Source organism: Siniperca chuatsi, linkage group LG7 (genome assembly GCF_020085105.1).
Source record: "Siniperca chuatsi isolate FFG_IHB_CAS linkage group LG7, ASM2008510v1, whole genome shotgun sequence".
In the NCBI taxonomy this organism is placed as follows: domain Eukaryota; kingdom Metazoa; phylum Chordata; class Actinopteri; order Centrarchiformes; family Sinipercidae; genus Siniperca; species Siniperca chuatsi.
This window is the reverse complement of record NC_058048.1, coordinates 22,751,661-22,774,927: the sequence shown is the minus strand read 5'-3', so window position 1 is coordinate 22,774,927 and position 23,267 is coordinate 22,751,661. Positions and strand designations below refer to the sequence as shown.

Sequence of the window (23,267 nt, the reverse complement as noted above, 5' to 3'; positions counted from 1 at the left end):
GGCTCAGTCTGGCAGCTAGTGTGGCATCACATCACATCACATTGCTGTGCGGGTATTTGAGGAAGCCTTAACCGGCTGTTGCGGTGTTTTTCTTCTTTTTTTTGCAATTTAAAGTGGCATGATAGTTTGGAGGTTTTTTGTGGCTAATGGCACAACAAGAGGACTTGGCTTTCAAAAGACTAACTTTTCGATACCTGAGACATGACGTTGGCTGCAGTAGCTAGCCCACCTGGATCTGTCATGAAGAGACAAAATTATTAGCTTGCTCAAATATTTAAATCGCAGGATATGATTCTTTAATGCGTACACGGAACATAAACTGCTTCGTCTCTTTATGATTTATGGGCTTTGGCTTTGTTGATCCTGTGAGCTCAATCATTGATCATGGCTGGTGGAACAACTGCGGATCTGGCCCCAGCAGTCGCTGTCAAGATATTTTCAGCTGGAACAGCTGGCTGTGTGGCCGACCTGGTCACTTTCCCCCTGGACACAGCCAAAGTTAGACTGCAGGTGAGGATCATCTACTGTAGGACTACAAAAAGTCAGTGGTGAGGATGCACTGAAATACTGAGGTCATTAAACCCCCAGACAGTCATGATATGTGTGACTATAGCCACCTAAAACATCTAGAAACGTTTTCTGTAAATTTCCTCTTTGTCTAAATGCTGTCAGAGCACTTTATACAATGCCAGAATACAATTCTGGTGCAGAAATATTACATTTCAATTAATTTTTTGGCCCAAAAACAACCAAATGTAAGAATATTGACTCTACACATCAGAATCAGCCTTAAAACATACCTCACCATGTGTAAATAATGTGTAAATGTCTCCTCATGTCATTAAAAAAATTTTCCAGAAACCAAACATGTTTCCAGTGTCATCAATGGTATTTACAGCCGTGTCAGTTGCATTGTGTTTCAGCAGGCTGCATCTCTGTCGGAGGACTATCTTAACACAAGTGCATGTTTCTACCGTTTCTACATGTCAAACCAGGGATGTAGCACTTGTAACAAATGAAAAGAAAAGTGCTAAACTTCATAAGAGACTGATTTGGGTATTATAGCAAGATATTTTCTCCCAGCAGACTATTGAGAAACTCAGTTCACGTTCAGCTTCAAAACATCATCAGTGACCTGTGAGGGATTATTTTGTTGTGCATTTTTGTTACTTTAGATTCAAGGTGAATCCAAGCCCTCTTTGGAAGGCCAGAGGCTGAAATACAGAGGTGTGTTTGGCACCATCTTCACCATGGTGAAGACTGAGGGCCCGAGGAGTCTGTACAGTGGACTGGTGGCAGGGCTGCAGAGACAGATGAGCTTCGCCTCAGTCCGCATCGGCCTGTACGACACCATGAAGCAGCTCTACACCAGGGGGTCTGACAGTATGTGCCCAAGTGTTTCTACAGACAGTCGAGCAGTGGAGAAATCTGTTCAGCAGAATGTTAAATTGAAATTTGCCCAATTTATCTTCCATTACAGTTAATATCCCAGTTTGTTTTCCAACAGCAGATATAAACATAAGGTATTGTGCAAGTCATTGACTTCATTTTTTAATTCATTTTGTTAAATCAGATCATTACTAAGGCTGCAGCTAATGATTATTTTCTTTATTGATGAATCTGCTGATTATTTTCTCAATCACTATGTTTTTCTATAAAACATCAAAAAAATCTATCTATAGTCCAAATATATATAATTACTATGATGTAAGACAAGGAGAACAATATAGTAAAAACAATTTGAATAAAAATAAATATGTTCATGAAATAGAAACATGCATTGGCTTGCTCCAACAGCAACCAGTTTAGGTCAAATTACACTGAGCTTACAGAAGGAGACAATGCTCCCAAATGTCAGAAAACATTATTTATATTGTAGGATAAATAAAAGCATCCCAATCATAAAACTACAAAACAGATTATTTCAGTGCTTAGAAAGCCCAGAAAATGTGCTCAAAATACAAAAAATAGCTGCATATCTGAACTTGTTTAACAGAAAACTAGCTATGGGATATAGGGCACATTTTTCTTTCAGGGAACAGATATGTGTTCAAGCCGGAGGCCTTACCTGCTCCCCCTTCATCACTGCAACAGTTGTTTAATAATGCAAATACTTAAAGTGAACCTTCAGAATTGAGGGAAATCTTTGATGCAGCATGTTGTTATCGCTTGTTGATTGCTTGCCAGTAAAATATTTTATTGACAGGCATATAAAAACTCTATCAGATCTTTTGAGAGGACAACTCCACTGTCACAGTCATCATCAAAACTGCACCTGTTCAGTCTCGAAATTACTGTGTAGGAAAAGAAGTGTCTTATATGCATTGCTTGTGTCACAGATGCGGGAATCGGGACCCGGCTGCTGGCTGGCTGCACCACAGGGGCGATGGCGGTGGCCCTTGCTCAGCCCACTGATGTGGTGAAAGTCAGGTTCCAGGCTCAGGTCCGCCTGCCTGAGAGCGGCTCTGTGATGAGGTACAGCAGCACGATTGATGCCTACAAGACCATTGCCAGGGATGAGGGTGTCAAAGGGCTCTGGAAAGGTAAATGGAAATGGGGAAATAAATAATGACATTCGTAATTTTACTGTACAGCAGATGTTACTGTTGCAAAGTCAGTAATAATCTCTATATGGTAAGCAGCACTGTAGTGATCTTTTAAGTAAGTAGAAACAAGTTAACAGCCATGACTTATTTGACTTTATTTATTACATGTTTTGTCAGTGATGTTAAACTTGAATAATAGCCGTTCTTAAAGGGGAACTCTAGTAGTAAAGCTGAACTGTCTTTTCAGGTTGTCTGCCAAACATAACTCGTAATGCCATCGTAAACTGCTCCGAGCTGGTGACCTATGACATCATCAAAGAGCTCATCCTGAAGTACGACCTGATGACAGGCAAGTGCAAACACTTCACATTAAGTCAACACGGTCTTCTTTGTGGCCCTTATAATAACTAAAGCAAATATTTTGTTTCCAACAGACAACGTGCCGTGTCACTTCACAGCAGGTTTCGCAGCAGGTTTCTGCACCACTGTTGTAGCATCTCCGGTGGATGTGGTAAAAACACGCTTCATGAATTCAGTGCCTGGGCAGTACAGCAGTGCTACTAACTGTGCCTTAACCATGCTGATTAAAGAGGGACCCGCATCTTTCTATAAGGGGTATGTAGTGTAGGTTTTAAAAGCAAGCATGTCAGAATCACTAAAACAAAAGTTAAATGTTTGTATGTCCGATTCTTTTTGTAGATTTATACCCTCATTTCTTCGTCTGGGTTCCTGGAACATTGTGATGTTTGTGAGCTACGAGCAGATTAAGAGAGCTGTGATAAGATGTCAGCAGTCCTGGAAGTCTCCGCTCTGACCTGTTTGACAGCTGGTTTGGCACCGGAGTGGTTGTATTGGTGTGGCAAAGCCAGGACTGTCTGTATCAAGCAGCATGTGCTTAAGGGAGACAGTGTGGTTGTGGCTGCTGCTGCTGCTGCTGCTGCTCCGGACCTGTTCTTCCTCAGGGATAAAACTGCATGTGCATCTTTTTTAAGAGGCCGCACTCAAAAAAACAAAAAACAAACAAACTGCAGGGATGATTAATGTGGACTTTTGCTGACTTGCGCACAGAAGGCCTTTTTCACAGAAGACATTTTGACATGTCACAGTATGAAAAGCACAGGTGTAAACAATAAAATTAATGGTGGCTGAATTCCATTTAGCTAGTTTCAGGGTCCTGGTATTGAACAGAGCCATCGTTAATGTTAGTAACTCCTGTGCTTTTCCTACTATGACAAGTCAAAATGTCTGCTGAGAAAAAGGCCTATTTACAGAGTAAATTGTCTTGGTTGGATTTTGTATTTCACGTCTGGTGTTTATGATCTTGTGAAAAAATGCAGTCTTTCATATGAATTGTTAGGAATTATGCTTGCGGTTATTTTCATTATGGATTAATCGACTGGGTTTTTTTGTTTTGTTTTTTACAATAAATCAGTTTTGTCTGACAAACACTCCAAAACACCAAAATATTAAATTTATTTTAATTTATTATTAATCTCCTAAGACTGGAACTGGGGAATATTTGATAGTCGATTTTCTGTCAAAGTTGATTAATCATCTTATCTTTTCAGCACTGTTAGGAATGAGCCAAAGTTATGTCCTCTATACTGCCAAAGTGAATTTTTGGTTAGGGATAGAAATGACCATTTTCATGCTAAAAATACCATAAATGTATTTAATACTTTGCAATCTATGCATAGCATTAAATACACATTATTTAGATTATGGAAAGTCTATATAATATGTAATAATAAGTGCATTGGTGAATCATACAATTAAAACAGGACACTGGACCCTACAAGACATAATCCACAAATAAAATACAGTATGCATGGAATAAACCAAAAGTATTCATTACTGTTTTTTGTCTAAAGTCTGTGAAAAAAACAAGGTCAACCAACACTGACCCAAATTCGTACACAACAAACCCCACCAAGTGTCACTCCATACCTGCTCTACTACCGGATGCTGTTATAGATACTCTACTGTATAATCCCCTTTACATGAGACCATTCAGGGGAACAATGTGAAGCTAAAACACCCCCTAACTGTGAGATACGAGTTAATACTGAAAATGCTTTTCAGACATGACTCAGGCTTTTTATAACAGCTGTGTTTACATGTGTTCCCATATTTTTAGAATATGATCCAATGTGGCTTCTAATAACATATCAGATACTTAATGCTTTTCAGCCAGGGTGGCTTTGTTGTGGCATTTTTCATAATTCTATTCATTTGGGAGGCATTTGAAATCTAAATACTATACATACGAGCTCATTACACATGGTCTCCACATATTTCTGTGCAAAAATAACCAGGTTCTCCATCAAACAAGGCAGAGACACGGTGGTGAAAAGCACAAAACAATCAGCTGACTGACAAGAAAATTGCCCAATTTGAGTCTTGTGGGACAAAAGAGGCTGCTGACAAAGATGTAACTGAAGTCTGTGGTGTAACAAAAGCCTTTGAACATGCTCCACCTTGCTAATCATCTCCTGTAGTGCCAGTGAGGTTTCCCCATGGTTGAATTAGTATGGCAAGCTGTACTGGGCCATATGGCACTCTGGCTAACCCTCATGAGTGTTTAGGTGACACAAAGATATTTCACAAGTGATGAGTTTTTGATGATTACACTTAGCCTTTTGTGAAAAGACGCACTGGTAAATATTAGGATGAACAGGGGTAACTGTGAGCTTAAAGTAAATAAAGTGTTGTTCGTGGTCCTTTGCTGACCTTGGCAGGAGTCTCTGCACAGAAACAATCGGAGATATCGAGTGTCGGTGAGCAGTTCAAGTTCACAGAACCAACAGCAGGTTTGTTCTGCTCACTAGTTTAATGCCTCAAGGAAACACAAATATGTTTTTACCAGACATGATGACACTTTTCCTTTTGTGCAATCAGCTGTTTAAAATGGGTGTTGTTGTTTGGCAGAACCAGTTTTCCCACTTTCAGATACATCTTCAACAAACTAATGAACATCCAGTAAGTGGGGTTTAGTTGAGAAACTCTTTATGCACTAAATGATCAAAGTTTGTGACCTCGTTAAAAAACAAAAACTCTGTTAGAACAGCTATTGCTGATGCACATTGCATTGCTGATTCTATGTTGTTATCTTGTGTACTACCTCCTACAGATGTGTGACTAAATGTACATTGAGATGTGTTCAGTTCTGCTGCCACAGTGTTACAATAAATGACATATTTCTTTAATATACTAAATGGTAATTCATTCAGAACCTGTCTCTGTGGGGTGTTGGAAGACTTTTGGGAAATGTAGGGAATCACCAATGCCAAGTCGGTAAGGCCAAGGCAATCTAAGAAAATAGGCCATAGATTACAGTATTTCATCACAGAATTGGTGCTGGAGTGGTTTGAACTTAAGATTATTAATACTATGTGACAGTCACATGGTGAACTCTCACCTCAGGATTTCTGTTGTGGAATTTAGAGGGACAACTCTGAGAGTTTTCCTGAGTATTATTTTTATATTTGTCAGTAGTTTAAAGTATTTGAACCATGATTATGGGACGGCTGGATTAAGGATACTACACTGTGCTCATATTTGGATAGTTTTCATCACTCAACGAGGCTCTCAGTAGGAATATACAAGTCAAAAGTATGAGTCTATATTACCAGACTTGCCAAAAGATTCTAAAAAGGTTGGCTGGTTTATGTAAATAATATAAATCATTTTGAATTTGAATTTTGGTACCAAAACAGTACATAGTTTGAGGTGTACAAATATGTTTTTTTGCCTTACAAAATATGCCAAACTTCTCTGTCCATCAGTGTTTATTAATGTTGTCTTAACATAAAGAACCATTTAAGAACTTTGCCTAAATAAAACAGTAAAGTGACGACTTAGATCAGGAACTATCGTATCAAAAAGTAAATAAAAATTCAATTAAAGTCTAGATCTGTAAAAGCATTCAATGCCAATTTTTGCTACCGGGCAGTTTTTAATACTTGACGCTGTGGAAACTTGAACCAGTAACTATTTTCACTTTGTTAACCTTAATGAAATGAAAAACATGTATCTGAGACTGGAGTAGACTTCATTGTGGTGCTTGTTGATGCCTCCTCTGCTGCACCTTCAGTGGCTGAAGACGGACGGGTCTTGTTGGCCATTTGGGGCCTCGTCCATGCACTCCTGCACGCAGGGACTCATTGTAATCATGACAAAATGGTAAATGCTGTAGACTCTGGGCAGTGTTTACATGGGTGCCAAAGGGCAGCAGGAACGGAGGGTGGCAGGCAGGTAAGACGACAGCTGTGGTTAGACTGCAGACTGGGAGGCAGGTATTACAGAACTGCTCAGGAAAACCCACTGAGAAATGCTGAGTGTTGCGGTGAATCTCACTGAGCCTTTGTGTTGATTCAAGTTCTGTAATTTCCTGGAGTTTCTTCACCAGGACCAACCTGATGTGGTGGAGTTTCTGCAGGGTGAGAAAGGAATCCAAGAAATCTGCCAGCTGTGTTTTCCCCTCCGCAAACCTCTGAAACAGCAGCTGCTGGGAGAAATATCTCATTATTTTCAAACACACACACACACACAATGGATATTATGTTACACCAAATTAGACCTTCCCCTTTGTTTCTACAGCAACCTTTGAGGGTGTTGGCTTTCTCAAGTGTGAAAAAACTATCCCAACATGTATTATTTGTCTGCTTATCTCTCCTGTCAACCAGCTGTTTTATCCCCCAGGCCTTTTTCATAAAAGGGGTGGTGGTTTGTTACTGGGTGTACGACTATACATACCACCCGAAAGCAGCCAGATTCATTTAAATTTAATATAATCTAATATGTGACAAACAAAAATAGTGCAGCTTCTCTGCTGATCGAAATACTAAGCAAACATCTAATGTCTTTGTACAGAGAATAGGTTATGAACTCTAGTCTCATATGTATCGGACAGACCCGTCATACAAACTTTATTTGCAAAAGGGACACATTAGCTTGCTCATGACCTTAGCAGGGATACTGTTATTTGCTGCAGATCTTTTTGATGTTTTACAATAAGATCAGATGTTAAGCACAATCTCATTATCTACTGTGTATTGAAGCAAATTATTAACAAGATAACTGATGCTGTATTTTAACCCTCATTATTAGGAAATACAACACAGATGAATGCAAATCAAACTGATATCAGAAAAGACGTGAATACTTACCTCACACTCCTCCTCTGCATGATTTATCTTCTTCAGGAGGCACCGCTGATAATAATGAACACTGTATTTTCCTGCTACAAAACAAAATAAATAATAAAAATGAGCAAATGTAGGAAATGACAATGGAGTTAAGGCAGCCAGATAAAATACACAATATATTTTAAAACTCACCAAGTTGTTCTTGTTTGGCCTGGATGATGCTTCTAAGTTTCTCCACTTCCTTGTACTTCATTGCAAGTAGCAGCTTGGCATCTCTAAATTGAGGTTTTTGAGAAAGACCGACTTTTGCCAGTTTTTGATTTGAAAGCAGCATCTTCTCTGCAGCCCTCTGCAGCCCCTGAAACTGGAAATGACCACATGTCGTTCAAGAAACAGTGAATCCAGAGAGTTTTGTTTGCTAGAAGAATAAGAATCAGTGCCGACATCATAATATGCAAAAAATCTTCTTGTTTGTTAAAAATGGAGCCTCACTTAGTGAGAAATCCGCCTTATTGATTTTGTTATTATTTATGTCCCCTGCCAGATACTCACCTTCTCGCTACACCTGATGATATGATTTATTTTGTCTTCGTCTTGCAGCAGCTCTCGCAGCTCTCTGGTCCTCAGAGCACCGAACTGCACCGACAGGGACATGATGACCCGCCACACTGGATGCTCTTTGCTTCATCCAAGTTTGGTGCCTGTTTGTTCCTGGTGCATCCTGATGGGGTGCAATGTGAGCTTTTAATGCTGCATTCATTGACTGTCGGAAATCTATACCACTATTAGACGGTGTAGTCCCTCATTCGTCCAGGAGTGTTCAGTCGTAGTCATCTGGACACTGTTTTCACACAATTGAGAATGACTTCCGGATGGGAGCCGAAACGACTGAAACCTTTTCTACGATATACCACTATACTACTATGATGTGAACGACCTTTGTAATAGTGACGTGTGAGGTTTAATATTTTCAGTCTGTTTCAGAGATATGAGGCCGTTAGGAAGAATGAAGATCTTCTTAAATTGGTCACTGAACACCAACATAAAGACACAAAAGGTCTATTTGTATTTAATTTCTGTCCCTGCAGGTTAATTGTAAGTGTCAGTCTCACAACAGGCGCCATTTTTACACCTTCAAGTCAACTGAGGACAGCAGGGTACAGTAAGGTACTGTTAAACATGTAAAAATGTATTCAATGGCAATTCTTGTTACTAAATATATAATTATATATATATATGTATATATATAAAGTAGTGGTTCAAATATATTATATTCATATGTTACCAAAACATCTTAGTCCCATCATCGTTAATGTTTACTGACCTTTACAAATGACTACTACAGATTTTTAGTAGGCTTTTAATTACATATAACACTGGAATCAAGAGATGGCATGCATGCTGTCTGTTTTAAACTTGCTTGTAAAAATTTTAAAAAAAAAATCTGCAATGTGAAATTTGAGTGATTCAGACTAATCATTATTATAGCCTACTGTAAAAAGTACAACCATGTATTTTCTATATTAATGTTATATATATATCAGAAGAAATGTGAAATGCAGTCATTAAATGAAAAAGAAAGATTACTGCGACATGTATTTGTGTATAGTCTGCAGCCCAATGTGTTATTGACTACCACTGTGGGTTGTGCATCTCCTGATGTCACCACAGCCTACTCCTCAGGTGACCACTGCCGGCCTGCCTCAGAATAACTCAGCTATATGTAGCCTCAGTTAATCCTTAAGATGAGCACCACAGAGCCCTCTCCCCCCTCGTCAGTGAAAGTCCGGCACTGAGACACAGTGCTCCCCTCCTGAGAGCAGCAGGACAAAACAACATGCAGATTAACCACAACAGCCGTCAACACAGGACACCTCCACTGTGTGAGTAAATCATTTACCTCATATTTTATCTTACATAGTATTTTATTAGTGTCATATGTTAAAGGGGATTCAGATGAGTATCAGTAGCTCTTGTTTATCATTTCTAATAAACAATATATAAACAATATATTTTAAAGCTTTACATGTTGCAAAGACATAGATTTTTTTAAATATGTGCACATACTGTAACAGTCTTGTGTGTTGTGTAAGTATTGTAAATTTACTTGCCTGTGAAAGCTTTCTACCTTGTTACATAAGAAGCTTTTCAGTTCTCCGTATTGTATTTTAAGCAACAGTGAGTCGCCCTCATAAGGAGTTGACTCTCATCTGCTGTTAGACTGTTGTACAAGCGTGAGATATCTCATTTCCTGTGTTTTTTCTTTCTAATGATGCCCCTTTGATTCTTATCTGAAGCGTGTGCCATCTGTTTAAGGAAGGAAAGCAGCAGTCTGACTGTTTTCAGGTTTCAAGCTGCAGTTTGGGGCCTTAAGACTCAAATGTAAACAATAATTCACATAAATATCACTTTGTAAGGTACAACAAGTGACTACTTTTAATACAACAATTTAAAGGTTAAAGGTGACATAGCAGCTCTAATTGGGAGGCTCAAGCTTATTATCCATTCAAAGCAAAGCAATAAATGTTATTTACTATAAAAAGGCTTCTGAAATGAGAAATCTGTGAGTAAACTCGTACTGTATGTTGCTGGTAAATGAGAATGTTAAGCACATTAATTCCACAATAATGAAGGTGGTAAAACAATGTCATGAATTGATTTCTGAGGTTAATTAATTGGCACTTATTTATGGGTGAAAGCTCAAAAGGAGGAAGCCAATATTAGAATTTAAGAGAATGTCTGCCATACCAGGTTATCATGTTTTTACCAATTATCTACAAACTCTTTATACTCTGCTCTGCCAAAGACTCCCTCGAGCATCTTTCTTTCCATTCATGCCAGTATTTTGTGAAGATAAACTTGCAGAGAGTTGAAACAAAATGAGAATGTTTAGTTAAATAATTTCCACACTCACTGAAACATTTAATTTGTCTGTTACATTTCTGTAATACAATTGTAGGCAGAGAGTGTTTCGAAAACTCTTCAGTGTGGATGCAATGAAGCTCCAACGTCCACAACGTGAGTGCAGGCTGTTAAAAAACTCTGCATCAGCATGTTGTTGGAAAATCAAACCCAGAGGACAAACGATAAGCTGACGTTCTGCAAAGGAACATTTGAATGTGGTTAGCGGCAATTTAAAGGTTGCTATTTTAAACACTGTACAGCTCTTTTCATTTTAAAAACCAATTAATTTTTTATTGCAAATTTCTATTTTGTATTTATGATTCTTGACTTTTGCAGTACTTGTTATTTTTTATTTTCTCTTACTGTGTTTATGTGGTTATGCACCAAAATACCAAGTCAAATTCCTTGTATGTGAAAACCTACTTGGCAATAAACCCGATTCTGATTCAGTAGGCGAGTCCCAGTTTTGAGAGTCTAGATTTTGGAGTTTCCTACAAGCACTTCACATGCCCACAAGAAAGAGCTTGCATTAGTTTCAAATCTTTCCAAATACTGTATTGCCCTTGATAATTTGGCAGTGTGTGTGATTTCATGTCTCTCCATTTCTGCCTCCACACCCTTTCAGTGCAGTGATGCATCCTCTGGTGCTTCTGCCAAGCAGCCTCAGCTGTGAGTAAACCAGAACTAACCACCATGAGCGCCGATACTATCTGCAGGACAGAGCTGGACTCGGAGCACAACGGCGAGCTGGCAGACTTGGTGGCAGCCATGAACGTGGCCGCCAACCGCATGACCCCACCTAATGGCTACAGGTCCGGTGCTCCGAGGACCACCAGCTCTCATAGAGCTCGACTCTCAGACAGGAAGATGTCGCTGCAGGAGAGAGGGAACCGCATGGCCCGACAGCCCACCATCGAGACCAAACGTGTGTCCATCACAGACGCTGATGTGAGGAGACTACAGAAATGAGTCAGAGTTTTGCCTTAATTCAACATGTTATTAATTAGATCCTTTACTGATTAAATTCTCTTTTATTTATTTTCTACAGGATTGTGTCCAGCTCAACCAGTATAAGTTGAACAAAGAGATTGGAAAGGTGATTAATCACTACTGTACATAAGCATTGTAAAACAGAAGTGATACATTTATAAAGATGTTTCTTATTTTTTACACCCTAGGGTTCATACGGAGTGGTAAAATTAGCTTATAATGAAGATTCTGAACAGTACTATGTAAGTTGAAGCTCATAAATTGTGCATTTATTCTAAGTGTTTACATGTCAGTTTACCATCTTTTGCTTTCTCTCATTTATTTAGGCAATGAAAGTTGTTTCAAAGAAGAAGCTGATGAGGCTGTGTGGATTTTTGCGTGAGTGAAAATCTCCATCTCTGACACTATTAAAATGCTGAATGAGTTTTTCATCATTCCTCTGGTGCTGGTGGTGATATGTTTTGTCTGTGTGTAATTTCAGGCCGTCTGCCTCAAGGACCAAACTCACAGCAGGATGCGTTCCCTAAAGCCGTGTTTCCTCTGGAGAGAGTGTACAAGGAGATCGCCATCCTGAAGAAACTGGACCATCATAATGTTGTTAAACTGGTGGAGGTCAGTCAGATGACTCAGTCCTCACCCACTGTACAAACCCTGCAACATTACAGCAGGTTTAACTTCAATGACTTCCGGAAGAAAACTGATTATAGTATTTGAATGTAATATGAAAGCACTTTGGGATTGTAATTTTCCTCTGTAGTTTGGCATGTTTGTGTAAATATATTTATATGTGTGATATTGATCACACACATCAATCGATTTCACACAAACATATCACACATATCAAGTCCCCCCCCCCCGGACTTGATATGTGTGATATGTTTGTGTGAAACAGTGCAGAATATGAGACCGCTGAATTGAATGTGTCTTTCAGGTGCTTGATGATCCTGCTGAAGATGGACTTCATATGGGTAGGGACTCATTCATCCCTTTTGCAGTAATTTAATTTAACTACTTATGTGTCAATTTAAAGTGGGGGAGTCATTAAATTTTGATTATTTGTCCTCAAGCCTTCGAGTTGATGAAAAAAGGGTATGTTTTTGTGCATTTATGTATTCTGTCAGGTTCCCAAATTGTGATAGTTTGGGTATTTAAATGGGATCATTAAGTAAAAATATACACATTTACTTTTTCCTGCTTTTCTCCACCTCTGGTGTCGGTCAGCCCGGTGATGGAGGTGCCTACAGACAACCCTTTCACAGAGGAGCAGGCTCGCTTTTACTTCAGAGATGTCGTCCTGGGAATAGAGTACTGTAAGTTAGGATTTAATTATAAATATTTAATAGAGAGTCAAAACAATTAATGTACTCATAACCTTTGATTATTTTAAACTGCGTTTCACATTGTGGCTTTTTTGTGCAACTTTGGTGCCTTAAACATGCTGTAAGTAATGTCTTACATTCAAAAACTGAGATTAATAAAGTCACATGTGCTCACATAAGTTGTTTAATTTAAAATCTAAAATTGAATTGAAAAATCAGGACTCTTAATTTGTTTGAAAAGAAAACTGTGCTTGTCCTTTACATTGCAATGATAGCTGATATTTCTCAGCTGATCAACAGACAATCAATCTGGATTCTCTTTGCATTCTCTGCATTGTCCAGTGCACTACCACAAGATCATCCACAGGGACATCAAACCCTCCAACCTGCTGCTTGGGGACGACGGCCACGTCAAGATCGCAGACTTTGGTGTGAGCAACGAGTTCGAGGGGACAGACGCCCTCCTGTCGACCACGGCGGGGACGCCGGCCTTCATGGCCCCCGAGATGATGACCGAACACGAGCAGAGCTTCAGCGGAAAGGTGAGACAAAACGTCTTCTGTTGGTCAACTGGAAAACAGACAATGTATTTTGGTTGTGACTCATCACATCAGACTGCGCTTAATTATGAGAAATTATCAAGAAATGTTTTCCAATCGCCTACTGAGAGCTTCCCAGTAATGACACAGCCCTGATAATTACTGTGTTTGTTTCCTAGGCATTAGATGTGTGGGCGATGGGAGTCACACTGTACTGTTTTGTCTTTGGGAAGGTGAGCAAGTTCACAGCAAAATGCATGTAGAATAAGAAGCCAGTCCAACATTTAATTTTAACACTTTAATTATTCAATTTTGTCTGACCTGTTTCAGTGCCCTTTTTATGACGAATACATCATCTCTCTGCACAACAAGATCAAGAACAAACCTGTGGAGTTTCCAGAGACGTGAGCAAACATTTTGAGAGCAGAAAAGCTAATAATAATAATAATACTAATAATGACTTTTTTTCTGGCTTGTTATGTAATAGGACACATGTAGCTACAACATAATATCAGCATCAGTTCAAACTGTAGACTCTTAAGATTACTGTGGTGTAAGTATTTCTCCAGAGGGCAGATGACAGCAAGTGACTTTGCTTTTGATACAAAAAACAGTTGTTTTCACACTTGGTAAAGGTGTTACAGTAGATGTGAATATTACAATATTCTTTACAGACTAGCTTTTAAAAATATTTTAATCAGAGAGAAAAAAGTGATATAGTAAGCAGATAATTTGGTATTGGAACATAGTGATACTGGTAATGAAAGCAGCAAACACACCTGCGATTTCTATTCTCTGATTTTTAGTATTTCTCTTCTATATCCTATGATGATAGCCACTGTAAAATACATGTTATCATAAACCAGTGGTCCCCTGAAAAATTGTCACGTCTGTTGATGCATCAAAGAAGGCTTGTTTCTTTATCGTTCCCAAATGAATCAGACTCACAGACCTTTTTCACAGCAGACATTTTAACTTGTCACAGCAGGTAAAGCACAGGTGGATTTAATAAGATTAACAGTGTCTCCATTCCAGAAAGTATTGCAATGCAATGCTGCAAACTATATTATTAGTTACACCTGTGTCTGCTGTGAAAAAGGTCTATTCAACTTTTCATTCCACTAGTGCCCACATCCAGTTTGGGAACCACTGTCAAAAACATATTGATCTGTAAAACTGTGACTTTTTTCACAGGCCACTGATAAGTAACGAACTGAAGGAGCTCATTGAAAGGATGCTGGATAAAAACCCTGAAACAAGAATCACCATCCCTGAAATTAAGGTGACTGGAAAAGAAAAATTACTACACGTGATTAATATATAAAAGACCATGTGTTCACTACCATTTTGTGTTCTTCACAATTATGGTGTTTTTAATATGTGTGCGTTGTTACAGCTCCATCCGTGGGTGACAGAGAACGGCTCCAATCCTCTTCCTCTGGAGGAGGAGCACTGCACGGCGGTGGAGGTCACTGAGGAGGAGGTACAGAACAGCGTCAAACTCATCCCCAGCCTTTCCACTGTGGTGAGTCGCACATCGCTCCCTCTCTGGTCAGTACTTAACACTTTAAAGACCCACAATTAGCTGCTGGTTTGTGTATTTCAAATGGAATATCTCAGTTGCGATATTTACATTTAGCTCTTTCAGCTGATTGCTTGTAGGCCTTTTCTTAAAATTTAATTTCCTCTGTAGTCTTAAAGACATAAGGGGCAATGCATTTCAAAAATGCATCTCCTAAAGTGGTCTTCAGTTATATGAAGTCTCAACCATTTACATCTACAAAACTCAAATCTCAAGATATAGACAATAACAGACACAAAAAGACAGAGTGCTTCACAGAGGACACAAAAAGGCCATATAGTTGATCATGTTGCCTTAAAAAGTGTGAAATTACAATATTTATAAGACAGGATGGGTGAAGGGGAGATGATTAAACAACCTGGTACCAATCATATCCAATCATGGTATTAAAACTATGATGAGTAAATACTCAGCGGTTTACAGTTTACCAGGAAGTGACATGGGACATTTAATGGGATTTCACATACAAAAATACATATTTGACATTTAAAAGTGTATATTTTAGTGAGGAGAATATGAAAGTGTCTCTGATGTCCACTGCAGATTCTAGTGAAGTCCATGCTGAGGAAGCGGTCTTTCAGTAATCCCTTTGAGTGTCAGGGCAGACGGGCAGAGAGGTCCATGTCTGCTCCTGGAGGTCTTCTTACGTAAGTAGCCTGCTCTGCAAATCCTGCCTGCTCCGCTCTGCCAAACTGCCAGCTCTGCGATTAGGCCTGTAACAAAACAAAGCAGCGAGCAGATGCTTGGATAAAAATAGATCAGTCAGTTACATATTTTATATGTGCAGTGTCTCTCTCACATATTAAATATATTAAATATACAATCATATCTAGACCATTAGTCTTTGAATACTGACTAGCTCTTATACTGTATTTGGTTTGTTTTGGTCCTTAAATTAGCATCACACTCAAGCAGATAAAAGCATTTGTCCTCTCCTGATAAGCTAAATGGAAGCCCCTGAGGCAGCAGTAATGGCTGCGCTGCTTTTGTTTTCCATTAACAAGCCAATCCTGTCTGTGGGGGGCCCCTGGCACAGCTAATTACACCTCCATGTGAAGAGATGTGGCGCTGCAGCTACATCCACCTCCACACATGCCCAGGCACCACCACCAGTACTACTGCGCTGCACTCTCCCACACAGTGAAATCTCTGTCCATCTAACGCATGCAATATGTAAATGGTGAAATCTTAGACAACAGCAGGACTATTTGAGCACTTAAATAATAAAGAGCGGCTTAAAGAGGGATGCTGTAATTAAAGGTAAATATTTCCCAATTTCAAAGGCGTAGTTTGGCTCTACAGTTGTCTTAAAGAAGAAGATCAAAATGTTGTAATTTGATCTTCTTGGAGGGATGATGTATTGTGGCATCATGTTCCAGAGATTAAATATTACACTTTTCTGTCTACAACAAGGACAATTCAATTCAAGATTAGACTTTAATTTCAAATCTGATCTCTGATCAATTTTTTTTTGGAGGTTGTCCTGTGTGGAGACTGTGTGTTCAATATTAAATAAATAAGTAATTATGAAATAAATAATCACATGAATAAACACAGACAAAATGTCATATAACTATAAAATTGCTAAATAATCTTGTAAATATATAAGTCAGCTCATTATTGTGAAATGTTATTTCATACAGAATCTTAATACAATAACAGAGTTTATTGCAGGTATTTTTATTCCATTCCAGCAGTTGTAATGTTGTCAAAATGTACTTTTTCCAAGCAGAGCAGAGCCAGTAATGTGACACAACTTTCTCTGCTCTGTTTGTCTTGATTAACAGATAAAAAACTTTGTTACAAAACATAGTTTTATGAAATAAAGCAGTCATTGGAGAAAATGTCAAATTAAATTTGTTGTAAAAAAGAAAATATGAAATATAAACTGCTGTAATTTTAAAAACAGGCCTGCATTAAAGTCTGTTATTGTGAAAAGAAATAGGATGAAATAACATTTTGAAATGTATGTTTTGGAAATGTAAATTTTAAAAACTCATTATTTCACATTTAAATATTACATATTTTGTCTGTTCACATCATTAATTTAATTGTTTTAATATCTTATTTATGTATTTAATATTGAACACTTTGGGTCTCCATATGTTCTCCAGCAAAAACACAATAAACCAATCATCCATATGGGGGCCACTATAATAAAAATTATTACAGGAAAAAGATTTCCTGATGGAAGCTCAAACTAATTGACACTTTGGGAAATAGACTTATTCGCTTTCTTGCTGAGAGTTAGACGAGAAGACTGACACCACTCTTTTATTTGTCCGTTATATACGAAGCTACAGCCAGCAGCCAGTTAGCTTAGCATAAAGACTGGAAACAGGGGGAAACAGCTTGCCTGGATCTGTCCAAATGTAACAAAATCTGCCTGTTAGCACCTCTCAAGCTCACTAATGAACATGTTATATTTCATTTGATTAATTTCGTACAAAAACCGAAGTGTAAACCATAAAACTTACACTACACTTTGGGTTTTGTAAGGATTAATAAAACAAGATATAATGTGTTAATCAGTGAGCTATAGAGGTGCTGGTAGATGGACATGCTACCTTTTGATGGAGTGAGGCTAGCTGTTTCCCCTGTTTACAGTCTTTATGCTAAGCTAAGCTAACCAGCTACTGGCTGTAGCTTCATATTTACTGTTCAGACATGAGAGCGGTATCAATTTTCTCATCTAACTCTCAGCAAAAAGCAAATAAGCTTATTGTCCTAGGTTTCTGATTACTACCTTTAAACTGCTACAGTCCTGCTACAATAAAATCTATGTTTGTCATTAACTGTGTTGCAAACTAATGAGAGTATACATTCTGGCCTCTTACATTACATCTCCTTCTTGCAGTGGTTCTTGGGGCTTATTGGGGTCTTCGCCTCAACTTCATCCTTCCTTGAGGTAAATTTTGTAAAAGCATTTAGGTTGAGCTCATGAGCTTCATACAGAGCACAGGTCATCAGTTGTTTATTCAACCTTAAAGGTGGGGTATGCGATTCTGGAGAAATCCAATACCATGACAAATATCATGATATAGTGCGAACAACAACACAGCAAGTAATGTGACTAACATTAGCTAGGTTGTGGGTTAGCAAACTGTCCCTACAGTTGCTGCTGTGAAGCTCAGAATCAGAAATACTTTATTGAACTTCGAGGGGAAACTCTTTCGTTACAGCTGCTCACTATCACGTCAGTGCAGACAGGAATACAAGTACTAAGCAAATCAAAATATAATACACTATAATACAGGTCAGATAAATTAAGTACAAGTGGATATAAAGTATAAAAGCTAAAATAAGTGTAAGTACCAAAGTGGATTTATCGGTTGATGTATGTACGGTATAATAAAAGTAATAAGTAATAGTGCAATAATGAGTACTGTCAAGTTAAATGTAGCTTATTAAGATGATTATGAGATGGTGGATATTTCACAGCAGTAATAGAAGTATGAATAAATATCAATAAATTAATGTATCAAACAGAGAATATTGCACAATTATTTAAAGTATTACAGTGATATTAATGATCCAATGTCCAGTTTAATGACACTTAGAGGGAGGAGTTAAAGAGTTTGATGGCCACAGGCAGGAATGACTTCCTGTGGCGCTCTGTGGTGCATTTTGGTGGGATGAGTCTTTCGCTGAAGGTGCTCCTTTGTTTGACCAGCACGTCATGGTGCTGGTCAAACTAACAGCCAGAGAGCACGAGACGGTTTCTCAGAGCCAGCACACCAGCTCCAGACAGAGATATTCACAACTCTCCTGCTACTATAGCTAACATCACAACAACAGCATATCTTGGCAAACTAGAAAGTAAGCTGAATGTCCGTGGGCGAGTCATTTAACATTACCTGATACATTAAACATGGCTGGAATGGCTGGAAAAGTGTTGTGTGGCTTGATGCGAGCCACTTTGTTTTTTTCCCAATATACAGAGCCAGGGCTGTGTACAAACACCAAAGTATTTTTTAGCCCACACACAGAACGGACAGCTAGCAGACCGTGAGGAGATATTCGCTGAATTTGATAAATAGACGTGTATTGGATTAGAATCGCGTAGCCCACCTTTAAGGGGATTTAAGAGAGACGAGACAACACAAAGGTCTCAACAATGAGCTGTACCTTAAAATAAATGGACACACCTGGTTGTTGTTGTTTTGTGTTAGCTCTCCTGTCTCTCTTGTGTCCTCTTGAGGTTGATGTGGAGGACATGTTCTCGATGACATTTTTAGTCTAGTGTTACCCCCCTCTCCTCCTCCTCCTCCTCATCTGCAATCTCACTTAGTACCTTCAACAACATGATTGAGCATTTGTCGCCCGCAGGAAAGTGAGCAACGAGGGGAGCAGAGATGGAGAGTTGGAGGACTTGTATGAAGATGATACATTTACAGAGTGTACAGATTAAATTGACACATGCACACAGATAAACAAAGGGAGCATGCAGAAAATGATTTGTTGTCTACCTTTCTTTATGTCTCTTTCTTTCCTAATTCCCTCCTAATTTTTGCTTTTGCTTTCTGCTTGCTGTGCTTACCTGCTTAAAACTGTTTCTCACTTTAGTCCATAAGACTGTGATAATTCTGTGATGTATTGAATATTATAAACATGGATAGTGCATCAAATACATAAAATGATCGCAAGTCAGATTAGATTTTATTCTGTCCACTATGCTTGTTTTGTTAATATTTAAATGACAGACGGCATGATCAATGACAGACGTTGTTCATGAATGTAACTTTGGATTCTTGTTAAAAATGTAAATATGCTCCATAAAGAAGATATTTTAACATTTTCCTACAGCTGTTGAAGATAATAAAAGTTCTAATTACAAACAATGCCTTGTGGCAATACGTGTATTGTTTTGTCTTTATTCTGTCCTTGGTTTGCCTCTGTGTTAGTTCCCCATTCAGCAAAGTCTTTCTGCTTTTTTTCCCCTAGTGTGCCTTTAAAATTTTAGCCATAATAACATTTAGAATTTTCTTTAAATTGACATTTTAATTCATGCATAAATACACTACGCATCGCCATGTATTCTAGTCAAACATTTAAAGATGCTGTGCAGCAACACAGAGGATCTCAGATCCCTGAACTCACTTTGAAACAATCAAACTGCAGCCTGATTGTATTTTTAAAGCCTGTTTCAGTATCAAATGCACTTCATTATTCAGACTAGTAGAGGGCAGCATTGTGTTGCAAGTAAAGAGATCAACCATAAGCCAAAAGGAGCCCTTGACAGCATTAACCCACCCTGCTGAAATGTGGCTGCTTCCAGCTCCTGGGTCACTGCTCCGACAAATTTCTTCTTTACAACAATTAAAAGATGTTCAAAAACAGCATCCGAAAATTTCACACCATTAAATTCAATTGAACTTCTGACAAAGAAATATCATCTTGCAGCTTATGCTCACATTCTTGGTTCAGTATTGGACAACAAATTCAATGATAGTGACTACAAATCATAAATTGACGATATTCCATACAAACAAATAACAGTTAGGAAAAAATATATTGTTAATATGAGTTAGTACAGTAACAAGGAAACTGGCTTCACGAAGATATAGTTAGTCTAAGCTAGCTGTCAAATTATTGACTTGTGCTTCATGTCACCAGTGAAAAACCAACATTATACTAGTAATTAATCTAGTAAACAGTAAAGTAAAAGTTAACAGTAATTAAACAGTTATAGCTACTTAGAATGTTGCTTTAGCGACACATTAGCCGACAGCTAGTATAGTGGCTAGCTTGGTTAGCAATAAGGAAAACTAAATTCTAGCTACTAAATCACAAATCAACAATCACAAAACAGCTGTAATGAAAGGAGAACCTACAGATAATGCTCTAACAAAGGCATTTGGGACACAGATCAGACAAAATGGCGGATGTAACAGTGTCAGTTAAACTGTTATAGAACTGTGCCGGTAGCATAGTGGTTGCTACCAGCAACCAACTGCTGGTGGCAGAATAATGATAATAAAACTATTCTGTAAATTGAGAGATTATCAATGATGCTCAGTGCTTGTGTATTCTGGATGATGTTTTACAGTGTTACAAACATAACAATTACACAGACTGTATAAAATAGACAACACACTGTGGTGAACAGTGTTGGAGATTATTTACAGTATGTGGAGTGTTTGCTAGCAGGATATTTATTTATGGACAGCTGTTCATGCAAACATCTTCCCTGATATTTCTCATGTCTCCTGGAAAATATGAGGAGAATATGAGAGATTAATTTGTTCATGTTGTTCTTTCACAGGGATTATATATATATATATATATATATATATATTATCGCCTCGAGCGAGATGCGATAATAGTGATGGCAACATCAGGAAAAAGGAACATGAGAAATTAGAGAAGTACCAAGGGCTCAGAGAAGAGCTGGAGAAGGCCTGGAAGGTGAAGGCAACACTGGTACCCGTGGTCATCAGAGCACTCGGGGCAGTGACCCCCAAACTGGAGGAGTGGTTACAGCAGATCCCTGGAAGAACACCAGACATCTCGGTCCAGAAGAGTGCAGTACTGAGAACAGCAAAGATACTGCGCAGAACCCTCAAGCTCCCAGGCCTCTGGTAGAGGACCCGAGCTCGAAGGACGAGACCACCCGCGGAGGGTGAAGGACAAAGTTTTTTTTTTATATATATATATATATATATATACGTGAGGTGTGTGTGTGTGTGTGTGTGTGTGTGTTATATTATCAGGTTATTTTAAGCTTTAGAATAGATTGAAACAATTCAAAACTGCATGCCAAGCTAAAGAAATGCTGCCAACAAGCTAAAGAAATATAATGTAAAATGTTAATACAATCTCATCTTCCTGAATTATAAGGGTAAGGCGGCCAAAACCAGTAGACACTTTCCCGTAATCAATCAAATGTTATGAGTAACTCAGACCTTGCAAACTGTATCCCAACACTGCTCTACTGTCGATAAGGAGGAGGCAAAAGTCCCTGAGCAAAGAGTGCCACTGCCAGTCACCATCTCACTGATCAGCACAAATTTCAGGTTGATCACATTGAGCTATGGATGCACTATTGATTTTGGAGAGGCAGGCTTTATTAAGCTAAACCTACAGGTCCAAACAGAGAACAGCGTGCTGTAGAGTGGGCCTGAAGGTTTCTCTGGAGGTGTGTTTAGTAGGTGGAACAATATCTCTGATGGTCTGAGACAGAACAGCATGTGGAAAAGAGACAATTTCAGCAAGCACACTGAGACAAGAAGCTTTTGGGTGTATTATAAAAAATAAAACATTTTTTTAGCTGGTACAGCAGAGTGAATCTGTGTGAACAGCCAATCTAGGCCAAAGTAAACTTACTAATGAAGCATTTAACTGGGAACAACAGTTTGAAATGGTGTCCATAAAGATAGACCATCACAAGACCATTCATATGGGATAATGATATAATGATGTAATGTGTAACTTTAAAGGAATATTCACATTTCACTTGTTCACTTTCTTGCTGGGAGTTAGATGAGAAGGTTGATACCACTCTTTTATTCGTGATAGTGCGCATGCGCCAACGTGCATGCTGCCTGTTGCCGTGGTAGAGTTTCCCCTCGGGGATCAATAAAGTATTTCTGATTCTGATTCTGATATATCAGTCTGTCCATTAAATATGAAGCTAAAACCAGCCACCAGTTAGCTTAGCTTAGCATTAAGACTGGAAGCAGGGGGAAACCGCTAGCCTGGCTCTGTCTGAAGGTAAAAAAAAATCCCCTCCTTAAGACAACAACTTGTTGTTGTTTTTTTTATGATTAAACAAACAAGACTTAAAGTGTTAACTGGTGAACTTTAGAGGTGCCGAAACGGTGGATTTTGTTACATTTGAACAGAGCCAGGATTGCTCTTTCCCCCTGTTTTCAGTCTTTGCGCTAAGCTAAGCTAACAGTCTCCAGGCTCCAGTCTCATATTTACTGTACAGACATGAGAGTGGTATCGATCTTCTCGTCTCACTCAGTGTAAAGCAAATAAGTGTATCCTTTGATGGATTTGGGTGATGTGTTCCAAGAAAGGTGTCAAAAAGCCAAACTCTGAGCTGTACAGTACAGTTATGAATGCATCATATCAGCATATCAACAATATATAGGCCATTAGCATTATGTAACAAATACGGCTGGTGAGCATAGCTATGTATCATTTGCACTCAATCAGATTTTTCTTAAAAGTGGTAGAAATGATATCATAGCATTATAGTGGAAAGCTTGTTGTTTGCAGAAAGTTTGATATAT

General features: G+C 38.6%; 3 protein-coding genes across 4 annotated transcripts; 2 read left to right on the top strand and 1 right to left on the bottom strand.

Annotated features, from left to right (window-relative positions):
* The first annotated feature begins 4 nt into the window (after positions 1 to 4).
* Positions 5 to 4,400, top strand: LOC122878988 (mitochondrial uncoupling protein 2-like). The gene is made up of 6 exons (XM_044202574.1): positions 5 to 510; positions 1,176 to 1,383; positions 2,340 to 2,543; positions 2,794 to 2,895; positions 2,981 to 3,161; positions 3,246 to 4,400. Exons 1-6 carry the CDS (start codon positions 385 to 387, stop codon positions 3,358 to 3,360), a joined length of 936 nt encoding a protein of 311 aa, XP_044058509.1. The 5' UTR covers positions 5 to 384; the 3' UTR covers positions 3,361 to 4,400.
* Positions 4,401 to 5,744: 1,344 nt separating this feature from the next.
* LOC122878989 (vacuolar protein sorting-associated protein 37D-like) lies at positions 5,745 to 8,517 on the bottom strand. 2 transcript variants are annotated; one of them, XM_044202575.1, is made up of 4 exons: positions 8,246 to 8,517; positions 7,886 to 8,057; positions 7,715 to 7,788; positions 5,745 to 7,053 (listed from the first exon to the last, which is right to left on the bottom strand). In XM_044202575.1, the coding sequence occupies exons 1-4, from the start codon at positions 8,345 to 8,347 to the stop codon at positions 6,598 to 6,600; spliced, it is 804 nt and encodes a 267-aa protein (XP_044058510.1). In that variant the 5' UTR covers positions 8,348 to 8,517; the 3' UTR covers positions 5,745 to 6,597. The 2 variants fall into 2 exon arrangements, with proteins under 2 accessions (XP_044058510.1, XP_044058511.1); XM_044202576.1 differs by having other exon boundaries at positions 5,745 to 7,050.
* A 265-nt stretch (positions 8,518 to 8,782) lies between these two features.
* Positions 8,783 to 19,883, top strand: camkk1b (calcium/calmodulin-dependent protein kinase kinase 1, alpha b). Its single transcript, XM_044203375.1, has 18 exons — positions 8,783 to 8,860; positions 9,365 to 9,576; positions 11,223 to 11,545; positions 11,646 to 11,693; positions 11,776 to 11,829; positions 11,914 to 11,965; positions 12,069 to 12,199; positions 12,519 to 12,555; positions 12,655 to 12,676; positions 12,809 to 12,897; positions 13,249 to 13,448; positions 13,625 to 13,678; positions 13,776 to 13,849; positions 14,640 to 14,727; positions 14,842 to 14,970; positions 15,571 to 15,674; positions 17,885 to 17,935; positions 19,357 to 19,883. The coding sequence occupies exons 3-18, from the start codon at positions 11,291 to 11,293 to the stop codon at positions 19,436 to 19,438; spliced, it is 1,470 nt and encodes a 489-aa protein (XP_044059310.1). The 5' UTR covers positions 8,783 to 8,860; positions 9,365 to 9,576; positions 11,223 to 11,290; the 3' UTR covers positions 19,439 to 19,883.
* Positions 19,884 to 23,267: the final 3,384 nt, after the last annotated feature.

Excerpts from the sequence above, each read along its gene's own strand:
- LOC122878988 (XM_044202574.1), top strand. The coding sequence starts at position 385 with ATGGCTGGTGGAACAACTGCGGATCTGGCCCCAGCAGTCGCTGTCAAG. Across the intron at positions 2,544-2,793 it reads TGTCAAAGGGCTCTGGAAAG|GTTGTCTGCCAAACATAACT; the intron begins GTAAATGGAAAT and ends CTGTCTTTTCAG. Across the intron at positions 3,162-3,245 it reads CCCGCATCTTTCTATAAGGG|ATTTATACCCTCATTTCTTC; the intron begins GTATGTAGTGTA and ends TTCTTTTTGTAG.
- LOC122878989 (XM_044202575.1), bottom strand. The coding sequence starts at position 8,347 with ATGTCCCTGTCGGTGCAGTTCGGTGCTCTGAGGACCAGAGAGCTGCGA. Across the intron at positions 8,058-8,245 it reads TCATCAGGTGTAGCGAGAAG|TTTCAGGGGCTGCAGAGGGC; the intron begins GTGAGTATCTGG and ends GGTCATTTCCAG. Across the intron at positions 7,789-7,885 it reads GGCCAAACAAGAACAACTTG|CAGGAAAATACAGTGTTCAT; the intron begins GTGAGTTTTAAA and ends TTTGTTTTGTAG.
- camkk1b (XM_044203375.1), top strand. The coding sequence starts at position 11,291 with ATGAGCGCCGATACTATCTGCAGGACAGAGCTGGACTCGGAGCACAAC. Across the intron at positions 12,200-12,518 it reads ATGTTGTTAAACTGGTGGAG|GTGCTTGATGATCCTGCTGA; the intron begins GTCAGTCAGATG and ends TGTGTCTTTCAG. Across the intron at positions 13,449-13,624 it reads AGCAGAGCTTCAGCGGAAAG|GCATTAGATGTGTGGGCGAT; the intron begins GTGAGACAAAAC and ends TTTGTTTCCTAG.